The 18,413-nt window shown below is 41.7% G+C and overlaps 1 protein-coding gene across 5 annotated transcripts in view; it reads right to left on the bottom strand.

Annotated features, from left to right (window-relative positions):
- Positions 1-18,413, bottom strand: part of LOC145530190 (ATP-binding cassette sub-family C member 4-like) — a 159,188-nt gene that overhangs the window by 2,735 nt on the left and 138,040 nt on the right. For 3 of the 5 annotated variants that reach the window (XM_081551106.1, XM_081551105.1, XM_081551108.1), the window contains one exon: positions 7,787-7,921. In XM_081551106.1, coding sequence (XP_081407232.1) covers positions 7,787-7,921 — 135 coding nt within the window. Of the gene's footprint in view, positions 1-4,589; positions 7,922-18,413 lie in introns of those variants that run through there. The other 2 variants (XM_081551104.1, XM_081551107.1) reach the window with 1 other exon arrangement.

Here is an 18,413-nt window from a genome sequence, read left to right as displayed (position 1 = left end):
TCGCAAAGCAGTTACAGGGCCTATAGAAACGTGATCCGTGGATAGTGGGTCCCAAGAATGAAAAGAGAATCAAATGCTTTAACAATGACTCAACCAAGAGACTTCTCTAAAATGTAAGATGATACTCAATAATAGGGCAGATCTCTGCCAGACCTTTGAGCTCTTGAATTCTACCAAATTCTAGCTGAACTGGAAGACATACAGGTTTTCTCAGTGTATAATCAGAACACAAAGGAAATAAAGTGCTGTTAAGTTCCACAATCATCAGTTTTTAATAGCTGTATTGTATCTCGGTTCCTTACAGATGCACATAACAAAATAATGTCAGGGCTTGTGAAACTTTATCTCTGAACATGTTTGGGCAAAAAATGACTGTAAGTGTAACTCTTTATCCTCAGAGAAGAATGTGAAAAGTTTCGTTTGAGTCTTTAAAACAGAAAATGTATCATCTATCAGAGGCTGACTCATGTCACAAACTGGGTTGCGTAGACATATGATTCCAGATCTGTTTTATAAAACCTGACCGCAAGTGCATTGTGGGTGCTGTAAACAAAGTTATCATGAGAGAGAATGAACTTCACACACGAAACAGAAAAGCACTAGGACACTCACCTTCATAGTCAGTGCACTTTCCTATTCTCTTGTTGCTAAGATAACCTGCTACCTCCAAAACAGCTCTGCATATGAAATGCTATATATTTAAATGTCACTTAAGGAGAAAAATAAACTCTCCAAGAATGCTTGGGCCCACTGGCTGAAATCTGAGTCTATTTCCATTGTAATGGAAGCCTTTAAAAATAAAGCTTTTGTCGGAGTGGGGGAGGAGTTAATCGCATATCATCACCCTCCTCCATTTTATTAAGCTAGACATACTTTGTGATTATATATTTATGTACTCTTTTGGTGAAAGTAAAAACAGTTAAAGGAACAAAAGAAAATTTATTTCATTTTCTACTGCTTAATATTCTTTTCAAAATCATCTGGTTCCTTTCTCCATAACCCTTCTCAATACAATTTCTTATAAAGAAAATATTATTTTAGCAACTTTTAACTGAAAAGGACTTTGCTTCATGGTATGAAATACCTGAACTGATTACTGCCAAGGATCTTCAGCAGTTGGGAACCCCTGATTTAGTCTCTAAAACAACCTATTTGGAGAAGGCAATGGCACCCCACTCCAGTACTCTTGCCTGGAAAATCCCATGGATGGAGGAGCCTGGTAGGCTGCAGTCCATGGGGTCGCTGAGTCGGACACGACTGAGCAACTTAACTTTCACTTTTCACTTTCATGCATTGGAGAAGGAAATGGCAACCCATTCCAGTATTCTTGCCTTGAGAATCCCAGGGACAGCGGAGCCTGGTGGGCTGCCGTCTGTGGGGTCGCACAAAGTCGGACACGACTGAAGCGACTTAGCAGCAGCAGCAAAGCAACCTATTAGAACTATGGGTATATTTGTTTTATTATTGGGAGGCAAGGTTTCTACCTATAGCCTTTTACAAAATGATCCCACTTTTATACCGTAAAACTCTCTATATTCTCCAAGCACTTAAGCATGTGCTCTCTCATCTGATCCCTGTGGTAAGTGTGAAGACCACAGCAGGGCTGTAATCCTGCTCTGCACACAGGTGAGGACTGAGGCTCAGAGACCTTGGGGGACACAAGGCCACCTGGATGCTAAGTGCCTCCTCCATCTGTCCAACGGGTCCAGGCTCCTAGAGCTAGGGTATGAGGATTTTATAACTGCTGGGCTGAATTAGGTGATTTCATGAATAGACAAAATGACACCTCTGTTACACACTGGGAACCAAGAAACTTCAAAAAACCTCAACCTGATCTGCTTCATCACAGAACAGAATGGATGACAGGCATTTATTCTTGGAGCTGAACTGTGTCCCCTCTGAAAGGCTGTTGCTAAACCATGAAAGACGCCATAATTCTTGGCCTCCAGAGCAGAACTCAATTTGGGGCCAGTGATAAGGCCTGGTCACTCAGAGCTTTTGTGTAATACATTTTTATTAAAGTACAAAAGAGAGAAAGCTTCTGACACAGGCATCAGAAGGAGACAGAAAGAGCGCCCCCTGCTAGTCTTTAGGCGGATGTTACATAGCTACTCACAGTAGTAGTGTTAGTCGCTCAGTCGTGTCCGACTCTTTGCGACCACATGGACTGTGGCCCACCAAGCTCCTCTGTCCATGGGATTCTCCAGGCAAGAATACTGGAGTGGATTGCCATTCCCTTCTCCAGAGGATCTTTCTGACCAAGGGATGTAACCTGGGTCTCCTGCATTGGAGGCAGGTTCTTTACCCTCAGAGCTACGGGGAAGATCCATATAGCTACTAGCAGTCTGCTAATTAGAGAAAGGAAATGTCTCAAAACTCAGAGACTGGCACCAGGCCCCTCACACACAACATGCATTTTGAGATAACATTGGCACAAGGTGAGTTGACCCCAGCCATCAAATGATTGACATGAATCTTGAAGAAATGCAGGTTTCCAAGCAAGTATGATCTCACTGACATAGCTTAAGAGAACATTTGCATGAGTAAAACATACTGGGTTGTTAAGTCTGTTCTGAGTCTTAGGGGGAACTGACTTGAAGACAGAGTCTAGGGTAGGTACATAGTTCATTTACATAACTTAAGACAATCATTTCCATAAGAAAAACACATTGGTTAGCTCAAGGTTTGAGAAAAGTTGAGTTCAGGTGGAACCAAGTATCTTCATGGCAACACAGAATTTTAAAAGAAACCTCTTTTTAAATTTGTATCAGTTCAGTTCAGTCGTTCAGTCCTGTCCTACTCTTTGTGACTCCATGGACTGCAGTACGCCAGGCTTCTTTGTCCATCACCAACTCCCAGAGCTTACTCAAACTCATGTCCATTGAGTCAGTGATGCCATCCAACCATCTCATCCTCTGTCATCCCCTGCTCCTCCCTTGTCAATCTTGCCCAGCATCAGGGTCTTTTCAAACGAGTCATCTCTTCGCATCAGGTGGCCAAAGTGTTGGAGTTTCAGCTTCAGCATCAGTCCTTCCAGTGAATATTCAGGACTGATTTCCTTTAGAATGGACTGGTTGGATCTCCTTGAGGTGCAAGGGACTCTGAAGAGTCTTCTCCAACACCACAGTTCAAAAGCATCAATTCTTCGGCACTCAGCATTCTTCATAGTCCAACTCTCATATCCATACAAGACTACTGGAAAAACCATAGCTTTGACTAGACAGACCTTTATTGCAAAGTAATGCCCCTGCTTTTTAATATGCTGTCTAGGTTGGTCATAACTTCTCTTCCAAGGAGCAAGGTTCTTTTAATTTCATGGCTGCAGTCACCATCTGCAGTGATTTTGGAGCCCAAGAAAACAAAGTCTGTCACCGTTTTCATTGTTTCCTCATCTATTTGCCATGAAGTGATGGAACCAGATGCCATGATCTTAGTGTTCTGAATGTTAAGTTTTAAGCCAACTTTTCACTCTCCTCTTTCACTTTCATCAAGAGGCTCTTTAGTTTTTCACTTTCTGCCATAAGGGTGGTGTCATCTGCATATCTTAAGTTATTGATATTTCTCGCAGCAATCTTGGTTCCAGCTTCTTCTTCATCCAGCCTGGCATTTCTCATGATATACTGTGCATATAAGTTAAATAAGCAGGGTGACAATATACAGCCTTGATGTACTCCTTTTCCTATTTGGAACCAGTCTATTGTTCCATGTCCAGTTCTAACTGTTGCTTCCTGACCTGCATACAGGTTTCTCAAGAGACAGGTCAGGTGGTCTGGTATTCCCATCACTTGAAGAATTTTCCAGTTTGTAGTAATCCACACAGTCAAAGGCTTTGGCATAGTCAAAAAAGCAGAAATAGATGTTTTTCTGGAACTCTCTCTCTTTTTTGATGATCCAAATGATGTTGGCAATTTGATTTCTGGTTCCTCTGCCTTTTCTAAATCCAGCTTGAACATCTGGAGGTTCATGGTTCATGTACTGTTGAAACCTGGCCTGAATTTTAAGCATTACTTTGCTAGTGTGTGAGAAGAGTGTAATTGTGCCATTAGTTTGAGCATCCTTTAGCATTGCCTTTCTTTGGGATTAGAAAGAAAACTGGCCTTTTCCAGTCCTGTGGCCACTGTTGAGTTTTCCAAGTTTGCTGGCATATTGAGTGCAGCACTTTCACAGAATCATCTTTTAGGATTTGGAATAGCTCAACTGGAATTCCATCACCTCCACTAGCTTTGTTCGTAGTGATGCTTTCTAAGGCCCACTTGACTTCACATTCCAGGACGTCTGGCTCTAGGTGAGCGATCACACCATCGTGATTATCTGGGTCGTGAAGATCTTTTTTGTACAGTTCTTCTGTGTATTCTTGCCACCTCTTCTCAATATCTTCTGCTTCTGTTAGGGCCATAACATTTCTGCCCTTCATTGTACCCATCTTTGCAAGAAATGTTCCTTTGGTATCTCTAATTTTCTTGAAGAGATCTCTAGTGTTTCCCATTCTACTGTTTTCCTCTATTTCTTTGCACTGATTGCTGAGGAAGGCTTTCTTATCTCTCCTTGCTAGTCTTTGGAACTCTGCATTGAGATGGGTATATCTTTCCTTTTCTTCTTTGCCTTTAGCTTCTCTTCTTTTCTCAGCTATTTGTAAGGCCCTCTCAGACAATCATTTTGCCTTTTTGCATTTCTTTTTCAGCAGATATAAATTTGTATAGAGAAGGGGAAAAAATATAACACTAGGAGTTTGTTTCCTCCTGCAGCTTAAGAGAGAGATAAAAAATGTCTGACACTTACAGCCTATTTCCTCCTTTGGGAGATCCCTGGCCTTCCTGCCTGTTACCCTCTCACCTCCAATTTTACATGTTGAAGTCCTAAACCCCCCAGTACCTCCAAATGTGACTGTATTTGGAGACAGCATCTTTAAAGAGGCAATAAAGTTAAAATGAAATCATACAGGTGGGTCCTAATCTAACAAACTGGAGTTCTCCCAAGAAGAGATCAGGACACACAGACTCACAAAGAGGGAAGACCACGTGAGGAAACAGAGAAAAGATGGTGTCTATAAGACAAGGAGAGAGACCTCAGAAGAAAACAACCCTGCTGACACCTTGACCTCAGAGTTCCAACCTCCAGGGTCGTGACGATTTAAGTTTCCGCTGTTTAAGTCACCTACTCTTTGGTTTTTGTATGGCAGCCCTAGCAATCTGCCGCCCCCTTAGCTTTATGTATCTAAAATGGCCTTTCTCTACTATTTCATGGATCACCCAAAACGGTCAATCAGGCAGTGATCAGTTCACCTGAGCTATGAGTTCAAGAAAATGTGATGTGGAAGCACCTTCTCCCAGATGTTGGGTTTTCTTTTCGGATGAATGAATTCTGTTCTATTAGAGTAAAAACACTGTGACTTAGGCTAATGCTCCCGGTGTTATAGCTCTGAACAATACATTGATATCTGATGCTTGCACATTTCAAAAACTAATAATCTGACAGTTTATCCTACTAAGAGGATGCAGAGTATGCAGAAGTAATGTCAAGATGGGATGAGAATTGGAAAATGTATTTCTATCTGTAGAGGAGACCTGAGCCAGTAGCAGGACTGAAATATAAGAGTGAGGTTCTATCATCCTGTGAACTTCGGTAACTGGCCCTACCTTGGCTACCAGGTGACAGGAGCAGTGTTCTCAGGCTTGATGGAGAACGCAGTACCTAGGACAGCACCCAGCCTCCCCCAGCAATTCCCCCAGCAATTCCCCCTCTGTGCTCCCTGGGCCAGCTCTGTGACCTTGGGTGAGCCCTGGACCCACTCTCCTCATCCATATATGCCATATCCATGTGGGATATAAATGAACCATCATGAGATTACATGAAACCATACCTGTGAGAACAGTATAAAATAAATTATACAGAACTCCACAAATGTAACTTACCATTAATATTGTTAGAGTAGGTGCAGGATTACTACACCAGGAATCACGAGATTTCTAATTCTATGACCTATGTCTGCTTCAGTATGTATGTTATACTTGATTTAAAATATTTACTGAAAGAACAAACTTTTAATTCTGTGTCTGCTGCAAACTAGCTTAACATTAGTCATATACATAAGACCACCTTCCTTCTAAAACACCTTAGTTTCCTCACCTGTACAAAGAGAGGGTTGAATCCTATTATTATCTGGACCAATCTAAAATTCTGTGTTCTATTTCTTTCATTTTTTTTTTTTAGATCCATTTGCCCCCCATGCTTCCCCTACCTTATAGAAGATGAAATTGTCATCAGTGCAAATCAAGACCTCACAATACCATCACACTGTAGTCTGAATGGTGCTTAAAGGTTTACAGAGCACTTTCTCAGAGATGGGGTGTGTGAGGCACTAAGCTCTGTGCGTGGTGTGAGGAAGGGGCTCAGTGAGGAACATTCAGGTCACGTGGTGTCTTCCTAACAGAGGTGAAGTGGTCACCGAGGTCTGGTTTAAGGAATTTAGCCACTGTCATGTAGCCGTCTGTAAGTCTTTCTGGAACCATGTGGGAGTGGGGTTGGGATTGATGGAAAGACAGAGGGAGGGAAGGAAGGTCTGGTGCTCTTGCCCCTTAACATGCGTGGCCTAGGGTGGGATGTGGCTTCCTCATAGAAAATTTATCTCTGGATGTTAAATTATGGGTGTATTTTCCCTTTCTTATACTTTTCTGCCTTTCCCAGATTTTCACTTGTACACAGAATAAGATTATTTGTGTAATATTTAAAATGTCTTAAAGAAAACATGTCCCAGTATCTTAAGTACTTGTATATGAAAGATTTATCTAAAATGTGGCCTGAGTTCATCACTGTCTCCTCTCAATCCTCTGTAGAAATGAGGAAATGCAGAGCAGGGCCTTCCACTGCTCATCGGGAAGGAGACTTCCTGGGTCCCAGAGCTGGCTGAAGAGCTGGCAGAGTTAGAGTGTGTGCTTAGGTTTAGGGACAAGGAAGTCTGTGTTCTGAACTTTTCATAAGTACTTACATTATGTGTAAATGTTGAGAAGCTGAACAAGGAACTCTGTATATTTTTATGCCTGAAATTCACAGAGTGCTTTTATCCATTAGAGTATCTCCCAGTGAGACCTTCTCTCCTGAGACCTAGAGAGCCAGGAATCTCCCAAACCCTTTTGCTCTTTTGACCTTAGCCTTTCCACATCAATAAGAGGTTTTCCCACCTGTATGTCAAAGTCTTCATTTTAAAACTGTATTATCATGACATTGAGTAATAAGAAATAGAACACAAACAACAAAGAATTAGGGAGAAAGTGACAATTTCAGGTAAGAGTTTTCTTTATAGATTAGGAAACAGAAGAGACCTATACCTTTCTGTGGAAGATCTTCCTAGAATCCAAATATTCCAAGTTTTTTCCCCTTAAACTCTCAAATTTCCTGGGTATCCCTCAACAGAACTTGTGTCACAAATGTGCTGAACACCAATCAGAATGTAAAGGGTCTTCAAAATGAGTGTTCAATGCTTTATGAGAATCTCAACTCAGAGTCCAACACGTGGAAAGTCAAAAATCTCTGTCCAAAATCTCTGTCTCAGGCACAGGTGTGTGTACATAGAAGGGTTCACACATCCCAACCTCACCCCCATCACTCCTGCAGATTCTTAGACCTGCCTTCCACCTGCCACATGTTGTTAAGCCCCAGTCATGAAGGTTCCTCTCTGGTGGCTTCTAACTGAAAAGAGCACAGAGTGCTTGTGCCCAGACCCTTGGTGGAGATCTTGGGAAGAGTGAACCCTGGAGGCAAAACTGACAACTTCCCACAGCAGGCTCACCTGTTTTGCCCTTTCAGCGAGGACAGCAGCCTCCGCCTCACCCAGTTGTTGCACCATCCTGTAAAATAGCCTGTTTCTATTTTGCAGCAAATAATATGGCCGACTATGTTCTGTCTGTTTCCCTGAATCCAAAACCTGTTAATAGCAGAATGAAACCCATTAGCACACAATATCTCCCAGTAATATAACTCAGACAATATTTCAAAAAGAGGCAAGTCAGGGAGAATTTGGGTAGTAGGACTGGTGATATTTAAATGGTTTGATTCCCCTGTTTTACTAGGTAGACAAAGGCTTAGCCCAACCTTTCATTATTATACGGTTATACGAAAGGAAGAAAGTGAAGATTTTAGACTATGATTACTGGAACTGAATAGTCTGTAGCATTTTGTATTTTTCCCAGGGCATTTGGGGTTGTTATCATGAGTTAGTGCTTTTAGCTCTCAGACTCTGAGCTCTGAGGGCTATTTATATAGATGCACAGAGTTGGGAAATGTCTTGATTCAAGAAAATCAGACTGCATTTATCTAAAAAGAAGGTTGACATCATACAAACCACATGGTAGTGACCTGAGAACAAATTAATTGTCAAGCTGATTTGACAATCTGAGCAATATTTGGGGGAAAAAAAGTAAATGCTTCCGGAATTTCTTTAGGGTCCTGGATTATGTCAGCCCCTACTGGAAGGACTAACACTGAAGCTGAAGTTCCCTCACTTTGGCCACCTAATGGAAAGAGCTGATTCACGGCAAAAGACCCTGATGCTGGGAAAGATTGAAGTCAGGAGGAGAAGGGGATGACCGAGGATGAGATGGTTGGATGGCATCACCGACTCAATAGACATTAGTTTGAGCAAACTCCAGTAAGTAGAGAAGGACAGGGAAGCCTGGAGTGCTGCAGTCCATGGGGTTGCAAAGAGTCGGAAATTGAGAGACTGAGTGACTGAACAACAACAAGAGGGGCAGAATCCCTTGTCCAAGAGGTTAAGATGCTTCTTGACGTTGCCTGTGGCTGTAGTTTATTATTATGAGAGTGGAAAGCTGGCAAAAAGAGCTGCTATATAAGCAGCTTTTGCAGAACTGCTCTGCACAGAAGGAATTTCTAGAAATCCAGTTTTCTTTTTGGATAAGACTATAAAAGCAAATAAGAAACTGAGCTCCAAATTGAAGTGATCACAGCCTGCACAGCACATGGGGAAGCCCAACCTGAACTGCCTGGGATCTGAATCTCTTTTCACAAATTACCTTTATTTGCTTCTTTCTCTTTCTTTCTTAAGCTGCCTGCCTTTCACCCCTTTTATTGCTCATTAATAAACCTGTTAATTGGAAACTGAATGGGAGAGGAAGGGGCTCTTAACTCTGACTTTCTACTTATGAGTGACCTTGGTTAATGCTTATGGAGGGGAAAAAAAAAACCGAAACAATTGTCCCAAATAATAGAACTACAAAAACAGTTCTGATGTTAAGTGGAATTTAGTTATTCATTTAGGTCATATTTAGAGTAAATGTATCTAAAGAGAATACGTGGTGTGGGCTTACCTGGTGGCTCAGTGGGAAAAGACTCTGCCTGCCAGTGCAGGAGTCACAGGTTTGATCCCTAGTCCGGGAAGACCCCACAGGCTGTGGAGCAAATAAGTTCATGCACCACAACTACTGAGCCCACATGTCACGACTACTGAAGCCTGAGCGCCTAGAGCCTGTGCTCCACAGCGACAGAAGCCTCTGCAAGGAGAAGTCTGCACGTTTGCCGCAACCAGAGAAAAGCCCACACAGCAACGAAGACCCAGCACAGCCAAAAATAAATTAATAAAATTATTTTTTTGAAAAAAAGAAGAGAATATGCTGGAACTCTAAAGAAGACACAAGTTATTTTTTCCACATGTAGGTATTGCAGTTAACGTCATCCTTTTTATTTAATTGGAAACATTTTTTAAGTCTCACAAAGGGTATATTCCTATTAATATTTTGTTTATACTGTGAATCATTGTTAAGAGCAGCTTTCTCAAAAGAGTCTAAGAATAATTGAATTTCTCATCCCCATAATGAATTTTCTATATGCCAATTGGGCATGCCAATTTAGATTCCCTGAATGTGCTATTTTACTTAAACATAGCATAATAGAACATAACTGCTCCTCCTGATTTTGAAGAAGAAAAACTGCAGTTTTAAAACAAACGTCTCCCAATCTCTGTGTTCAATTAATCTATGAAAGATTAGTTAAGAGTATATACTGAAGAAAAGACAATCTCTTTGCTAGATAGTACTGGGAAAGTAGCATACCTTGAAATGAATGAAATTAGAATACTCCCTCATACCACACATAAAAACAAACTCAAAATAGTTTAAAGACCTAAGATACGACTGGATACTATAAAACAAAAGGAAAACACAGGCAGAGAACACTTTGACATAAATCACAGCAATATTTTCTTTGATCAGTCTCCCAAAGCAAAAAAAATAAAGGCAAAAATAAATTGGATCTAATTAAACTTAAAAGGCAAGACTCACGTTAGGGGCTAAAAGAGCTAAGATGGGACATAGACTGAAAAATAGCCAGAAACAGAATTTTACCAACTTAGCCTTTACATTTACTGGCTTGATCAAAGATTCTAGATATTTCAGAACAAATAAACATAAAGCAAATCTAAATTCTCTTTATGTACAGAAAAATAGGTATAGTTTTGTATTTTTAACATCCTTTATAAGAAAAATCTCGTATAATTTCCCATTATGTCCCCACACTTTCTGTAACACAAGTTAAACTATAAACTAAATCACACATTCAAATTGGTGTGATAATAATCCCTGAACCCCAGGATCTCTCCAGGAAATGCAACCTTGAATTACTTATCAAGCTCTAGTAGGTTAAGTAAAAACACATTATGTTGGACAAGTGAGCGAGTTACATAAGCTCAGTGAAGATGTGTTTCTCAAACCTGTTTATGTGTAGATGTTCCTGGTAGCTGTCTAGACATAAAAATTAAATGGACCCACTGCAAGATAACTTGATCCATTCATTGGCAAGATGCCATCAGTGAAAAAGAGGAGTGCAAGGGGAGGTGGGTGAGTGCACGGAGAGGTGGGGGCAGGAGAGGATGGAGTTAAAGTCTGATAAGAAATGATGACAACAATAGAGATAGAGCCCCACTCATTGACAAGTAGAGTTGCAAGGGGAAGATCTGTGTCATATCTCTGTTTCTGGTTGCCAGGTGATGACACAGGGACAGCTGTCCAAACTTGCATATGGGTCCCTCATTGGTAAAATGGGTGCCCATGATTTTCTCAGTGACTGGGCAATGTGGCAAGTATTAACTCAAAATCCTTTCTTAGATCTTGAAATAATAAACCAGTCTCTCACCATGGGGATGATGAAGGCTGGGTTACGGTCACCTCCACAGTTACTTTCCCAAATCTGCTGCCTTTGCACATAAGCACTCCCCTCTGAAAGTATCTCTTCTCCCCAGCTGTGCTTTCTACCTCCATATTAGTTATTTTCCTTTGAAAACTTGAATTAAATCTTTTGGAGTGTTTGAAGGAGTTTCCACTTCTGAAATATTCTAATTGCAGCCATGTAGGCTTCTGAAAGAAATGTTCCATGAAGGTGAAAAACAGAATTTAAGTAAAACTCTAGTTAGGTATGAGCTTTTTGTGCTTTCCAGGTGGGGGTATTACAACAGTTTCTGGTTTTGATTTCTCTGGGAAAAATTCTACTGAGAAGAGGTTTGTGTTGAGGAAGAAACATAAAAAACATAAAATCATAAGACTGACTATAAACAAAAGAGGTGGAATCTGAGTTTCCTGTCACTGGTTTTGGTTCTTCATCATTCATTTCCAAAGAACTCTCTAGCTGCAGACAGTGAAAATGTTGACCACAGACAGAAATACTGTTAATGCAAGTGCAGATTGTCACATGCTTCTTTGTTCACGCCTCTAGGGAGAATTCGGGTGATATGAAGACTGCTGCTGCTGCTGCTGCTAAGTCGCTTCAGTCGTGTCCGACTCTGTGCGACCCCATAGATGGCAGCCCACCAGGCTCCGCCGTCCCTGGGATTCTCCAGGCAAGAATACTGGAGTGGGTTGCCATTTCCCTCTCCAGTGCATGAAAGGGAAAAGTGAAAGTGAAGTCGCTCAGTCGTATCCGACTCTTAGCGACCCCATGGACTATAGCCTACCAGGCTCCTCCGTCCATGGGATTTTCCAGGCAAGAGTACTGGAGTGGGGTGCCATTGCCTTCTCCAAGCAGTGTGCAGGAATTGGAGGCAACAGCTATGCTATTGGCTGCAGAGAAAGCAGGTCACAAGCACCCAGCTAATCCTAAAATCTGTAGGAAGAACCCTCTAAGGTAGAGACAGTAGTGAGTCTTAAGAGAAAAAGGATTTCTAATTTGTCTGTCTTCCTCCACTATTTTGGAGCAAATGAGGATGATTAACTTAGTTGCTGTTATGACTTTTAAGCTTAATCATAACTTAGATGCTGTTATGACATCTTTAAGATACTTAAAATTAAGAGAATTTCTTTGTAAAATAAAATTCTAAAATGGTTTAACGAACCAAAACTGGGTAGATCCCTTCAGAGAGCCAACACATACACAAAGCTATTAATTGGGTCACAGTTGTTTCCCAACAAGCCTTTTCTCTTGTTCACTTACACTAAGCAAAACCATATCCATCTAATTATTTCAAGATTTTTGAATAAAAGTGACAATTTAAAAAATATATAATCTCTAAAGTGAATGTGTTAGTTGCTCAGTCATGTCCAACTCTTTGCAACCCCATGGACTGTAGCCTGCTAGGTTCCTCTGTCCATGGAATTCTCCAGGCAAGAATACTGGAGTGGGTAGCCCTTCCCTTCTGCAGGGGATCTTCCTGACCCAGGGATCAAACCTGGATCTCATGCATTGTAGGCAGATTCTTAACAGTCTGAGCCACCAGGGAAGCCCATATTATGTCAAAGTTTCAGATTAATTATACTCAATCTCTAAGATGAAATTTTAGGCAGCTATTAAAATCATGCTATAGGAAATTAATTAATGACATGGGGGATTTTAAGAATATATTGTTGCTATAAAAATTCTGCTGATGAAATACTCTGTTTTGCATAAGACTAATTATTAAACTGGAGAAGGCAATGGCACCCCACTCCAGTACTCTTGCCTGGAAAATCCCATGGATGGAGGAGCCTGGTGGGCTGCAGTCCATGGGGTCGCTAAGAGTCGGACACGACTGAGCGACTTCACTTTCACTTTTCCCTTTCATGCACTGGAGAAGGAAATGGCAACCCACTCCAGTATTCTTGCCTGGAGATTCCCAGGGATGGCGGAGCCTGGTGGGCTGCCATCTATAGGGTCACACAGAGTCGGACACAACTGAAGCGAGTTCTAATTTTATCCAAATAATATTATAGCACTATACAACTGTTACTTTCTGGTGGTGCATATTTTGTAATCTTCCCTTTATGAGATTTAAAAAAATTTTCCTATTTCTACCTTGCACATTTATTGCCTTTTTGTAACAAAAATATATTTTTATGAGTTAGGCTCTTCATTTTAAAAAACAGAATAAAAAAAAAATCCATCTATTTTTGTGCAGAAGTATTCATCAGTGCAACAGTATGTAACTATTACACCTTAAGCATTTGCAGTGACAGGACTTGATGGTGACAGCGCTGTAGGTTATGCCCTTCGTCAGCTCTGTCACCTCCCCAAGCCCCGCCCCCAGGCTGGCAGCTTGCCCTGTGAAGCATCAGGCTTTGCAGCAGATTGACTTGTCTTTATGTCCTTAAAGCTTTCAGAACAGATAATCACTCGCTTTCCAGAAAGGAACTGGTATAGGCATCCCTCAGAGCTATTGCGGGTTCAGTTTCAGAACACCAGATATAGTGAATATTGCAGTAAAGTGAGTCATGTGAATTTTCTGGTTTTCCAGGGCATATAGAAATTATGTTTACACTATACTATACCCAAGCATGTGTGCAATAGCATTAAGTCTGAAAAAAAAAAAAACAATGTACAGACCTTAACTTAAAAATAAGGCATTGCTAAAAAATATTAACCATCATCAGAGACTTCAGTAAGTCATAGTAGTAATATCAAAGATCACTGATGTTACAGATCACCAAAGCAATGGCAATGATAGTGAAAATGTTTGATATATTGTGAGAATTACCAAAAGGTGACACAGAGACATGGAGTAAGCAAATGCTGATGGAAAAACAGTGCCTATAGACTTGCTTGATGCAGGTTTATGACAAGCTCTCAATTTGTAAAACATTCAGTATATGGGAAGCACAATAAAACAAGGTATGTCTACAGTTCTAAAGCAAGCAATAAAAATAAGATTGCCTCAAAAATTGAAGGTTTGAGAAAGAACATTATTTGTGACGTTTTTGCTGCATTGAAATTCAACTGGTAATTAGAAGCTCTAGACTAACATACAGGCTTTACACCTGGGGTGAATGGAGCACAGAGGACAATCCCCAACCCTGAAGCTGGGGGATGCCTGTCTCTTGGTGCCCTGAGGTCTAATCCTGTTATTCCTACCAGAGGAATGAGCAAGCAAAACCAGCTCAGACTGAGATGCAAACACAGGACCAAGCTTATATCTCCTGGTGGGACCTCCCTATGACGTCACTGATGACCTCAACCAGGGAACCTTAAACTGAAGGTCTCCCAACACAGGAGCAGAAAGAGCAGCTCCACAGTGAAGGGTAAGATCCTTTCCTGGAAACAAGGTCATTCATCACAAAGGTGACAGGCTCCAAACAGAACCCTTGCATTTCCCTTCTCCCTCCATCTTCCCCATTCACCCAGATGCTCAGTCTCTGCACCCAGAAACCAGCATCAACCTCTCTCTCTGCCCTCAGATCCCATGTTCAATCCATCATGCAGTCTACTTGGCTTCACTTCCTTATCTACCCCCAAGTCCCACCATCTCACCATTTCCACTGCAGGCACCTTAGACTAAGCCAACAGTCTAGGGATGGCACAGTGTAAGAGAGTGAAGACTGAATTTGGAGAACTGAAAGACCATCAGTGTGGTTTCAGCCGTAAAGGAAGGAGGGAGAGCAGAGTGAGACACAACTAGAAAGCTGGGGAGGGACTGGCTGTGCACTGCTTCATAAAACCACTTTAAAGATTTGTTCATAGACATTGACCAAGAGAGAAAAATTTGAGGTTATAGAAATTAACCAGGAGATATTGGTAAGTAAAAGATGCTGGATCATCGAAAAAGCAAGAGAGTTTCAGAAAAACATCTATTTCTGCTTTATTGACCATACCAAAGTCTTTGACTGTGTGGATCACAATAAACTGTGGAAAATTCTCAAGGAGGTGGGAATACCAGACCACCTGACCTGCCTCTTGAGAAACCTGTATGCAGGTCAGGAAGCAACAGTTAGAACTGGACATGGAATAACAGACTGGTTCCAGATAGGAAAAGGAGTATGTCAAGGCTGTATATTGTCACCCTGCTTATTTAACTTGTATGCAGAGTACATCACGAGAAACGCTAGGCTGGGCTAGAATCAAGATTGCCACGAGAAATATCAATAACCTCAGATTTGCAGATGACACCACTCTTATGGCAGACTGAAGAAGAACTAAAGAGCCTCTTGATGAAAGTGAAAGAGGAGAGGGAAAAAGTTGGCTAAAAGCTCAACGTTCAGAAAACTAAGATCATGGCATCCGGTCCCATGACTTCATGGCAAATAGATGGGAAAACACTGGAAACAGTGGCTGACTATGATTTTGGGGGCTCCAAAATCACTGCAGATGGTGATTGCAGCCATGAAATTAAATGATGTTTACTCCTTGGAAGGAAAGTTATGACCAACCTAAACAGCATATTAAAAAGCAGAGACATTACTTTGTCCACAAAGGTTCATCTAGTCAAGGCTATGGTTTTTCCAGTGGTCATGTATGGATGTGAGAGTTGGACTAGAAAGAAAGCTGAACACTGAAGAATTGATGCTTTTGAACAGTGGTGTTGGAGAAGACTCTTGAGAGTTCCTTGGAAGGAGATCCAACTGCAAGGAGATCCAACCAGTCCATCCTAAAGGAGATCAGTCCTGGGTGTTCATTGGAGGGACTGATGTTGAAGCTGAAACACCAATACTTTGGCCACCTGATGCGAAGAGCTGACTCATTTGAAAAGACCCTGATGCTGGGAAAGATTGAGGACAGGAGGAGAAGGGGACGACAGAAGATGAGATGGTTGGATGGCATCACCAACTCAACGGACATGGGTTTGGGCAGACTCTGGCAGTTGGTGATGGATAGGGAGGCCTGGCGTGCTGTGGTTCATGGGGTCACAAAGAGTCGGATATGACTGAGCGATTGAACTGAAATGAACTGAAAAGATGCTTGCTCCTTGGAAGAAAAGTTATTACAACTCTAGACAGTGTATTAAAAAGTAGAGACACTGCTTTGCTGACAAAGGCCCATATAGTCCAAGCTATGGTTTTTCAGAAGTCATGTATGAATGTGAGAGTTGGACCATAAAAAAGGCGGAGTGCCAGCCGAAGAATTTATGCTTTTGAAATGTGGTGCTGGAGAAGACTCTTGAGAGTTCCCTGACTACAGGAGATTAAACCAGTCAATCCCAAAGGAAATCAACCCTGGATATTCATTGGAAGGACTGATGCTGCAGCTGAAGCCCCAATACTTTGGCCACCTGATGTGAAGAGCCAACTCACTGGAAAAGCCCCTGATGATGGGAAAGATTGAGAGCAGGAGGAAAAGGGGACAACAGAGGATGAGATGGGTGGATGGCAACACTGACTCAAAGGACATGAGTTTGAGTGAGTTCTGGGAGATAGTGAAGGACAGGGAATCCTGGCATGCTGCAGTCCATGGGGTCGCAAAGAGTCAGACACGACTGACTGAACAACAAATCAGTAAGTAAAGCATTAAAAAAATGAATGTACTTTGATAATAGAAACAAAGTGGACTGGTTCAGAGGATATAGATGTTCGTATCTGCAGATCAGGTACTGAGTGATAACACTTTAGGACTGACCAGGCGACATGTCCTGCAAATTCTGTCCTTCCTCAGTTTCCCTAACCAACCACACATTCCAAGCTAACAGTACTTCTAAGAATTAGATGATAAAAAGATTCTGCTACCATGAATGTCATTAATGCTATAATACCAAAAACCAAAAATAAATCTTCAGGGTACATTTAGGAAAAAAGAATTTAATTGAACAGACCCTTAATTGAGCTGGAGATCAAGCCACCTCTCTGCTGCTAAGTCTAAAGTCTAACAAAGGGCTTGAAACAGGTACATTTCACAGCATCATTTATTTATTATGGAAGAATGGTGCTCTGGGGGACAGTCTGAAATACAGCGTTGAGAGATAAGAACAATAAAGTGACAGGTGAAAACTAGAAACAAAAGTTGACTTTTCCAATTATCATTCGAGAACACAAAGTGAAGGACTAAGGATGCCTGTGACAAAACGTTTCTAGAAATTAAGAGTCACTGTTGGGCAATCTTGATGCCACCCCATCTCTCATCAAAGTCTGCAGGTAGAGCCTGCTTCCTACTGTGATCTCTAGTCCAGGTAACCAGACACACTGCTTGGAGCCTAGAGCATCCCTTTGGGTGGGGAGGCCCCACTCCTGTCATCTGCCTCCCCAGAGGGAGGCACGTCCAGCCTGGGGAGTGAGGCTACAGGCACTGCCTCAGTGCTGACAGCCTGGTATCTACTCAGTGCCCCACTGATGATCCCACATGACAATGCATGTGAGTAGGACAGGAGGTGATATTCCAGAAGCTGCCCAAGAAGTCAAAAGTGATGGTACTATTATCCTTAGACATAAGGAACTGTGGGTATTACTGACCACTCATTTGTGACTATTACCTGTTTTGTACGGACCATCAAAATACCTTAAAGTATCTTGCATTCCCTGAGATTATTTGCTGCCAAAATTTTTCCTTTGAGGAATGCTTTTCTTGTTTTATAAAGCCACATCCTAACATTTATTGAAACTGAGCAAGAAACAGAGGGAAAGGACAAGGAAAGAGATAAAATGAAAAAGAGAGAGAAAAGGACTAGATGGAGGATGGAAATAAAGCTAAGAAAGGAAATATTAAATTACTAAGGAAGAAAGAGCCAACCAAACCTGGAAAAAAAAGATACTAGACAGATATCCAGAGAGCAAAGCCTGGGGCTTGCCTTGTGTGCAGAACAGAGCTACTGTGTAAGAGACTGGCTGGTTGTTTATTTAGCCTCTCATCCCTAATTTGCCTTTCTTTCCAAACTCTCATCTGTGATGCAGAAGCTGGTTCTCTGCAAGTCATTGCAACAGTTCAGAGCCTCTTTTGCCAGGTGGCCTTTGTTAGATTCTGCCAGTAGGGGGCACTAGAAGGAGACCAAAGGTGGGAAACACAGCTAATGTTCTACCTGATTCTGCTACCAGCATCACCTCAGCACTGGGACCTGACTCCAGCTCCCAGCTATTAGCACCTGGAGAACCAGCCCCATCCTGCTCCCTCACAAATATGACCAGCAACCAGGCAGTGACCTCTCCTCAGAGATCCGAGCATCAATTCTTTAGGGCCTCTCTTCTGAGTTCTCAGGTCTGGAAATCTGTCCTAGGATATGGTGGCTGCTTTCTAAAATCATTACCCCA

Source organism: Giraffa tippelskirchi, chromosome 12 (genome assembly GCF_054371585.1).
Source record: "Giraffa tippelskirchi isolate mGirTip1 chromosome 12, T2T-mGirTip1v1.2.pri, whole genome shotgun sequence".
Taxonomy (NCBI): domain Eukaryota; kingdom Metazoa; phylum Chordata; class Mammalia; order Artiodactyla; family Giraffidae; genus Giraffa; species Giraffa tippelskirchi.
The sequence above is the reverse complement of the archived record's forward strand: the minus strand, read 5'-3'. Positions and strand labels throughout refer to the sequence as shown.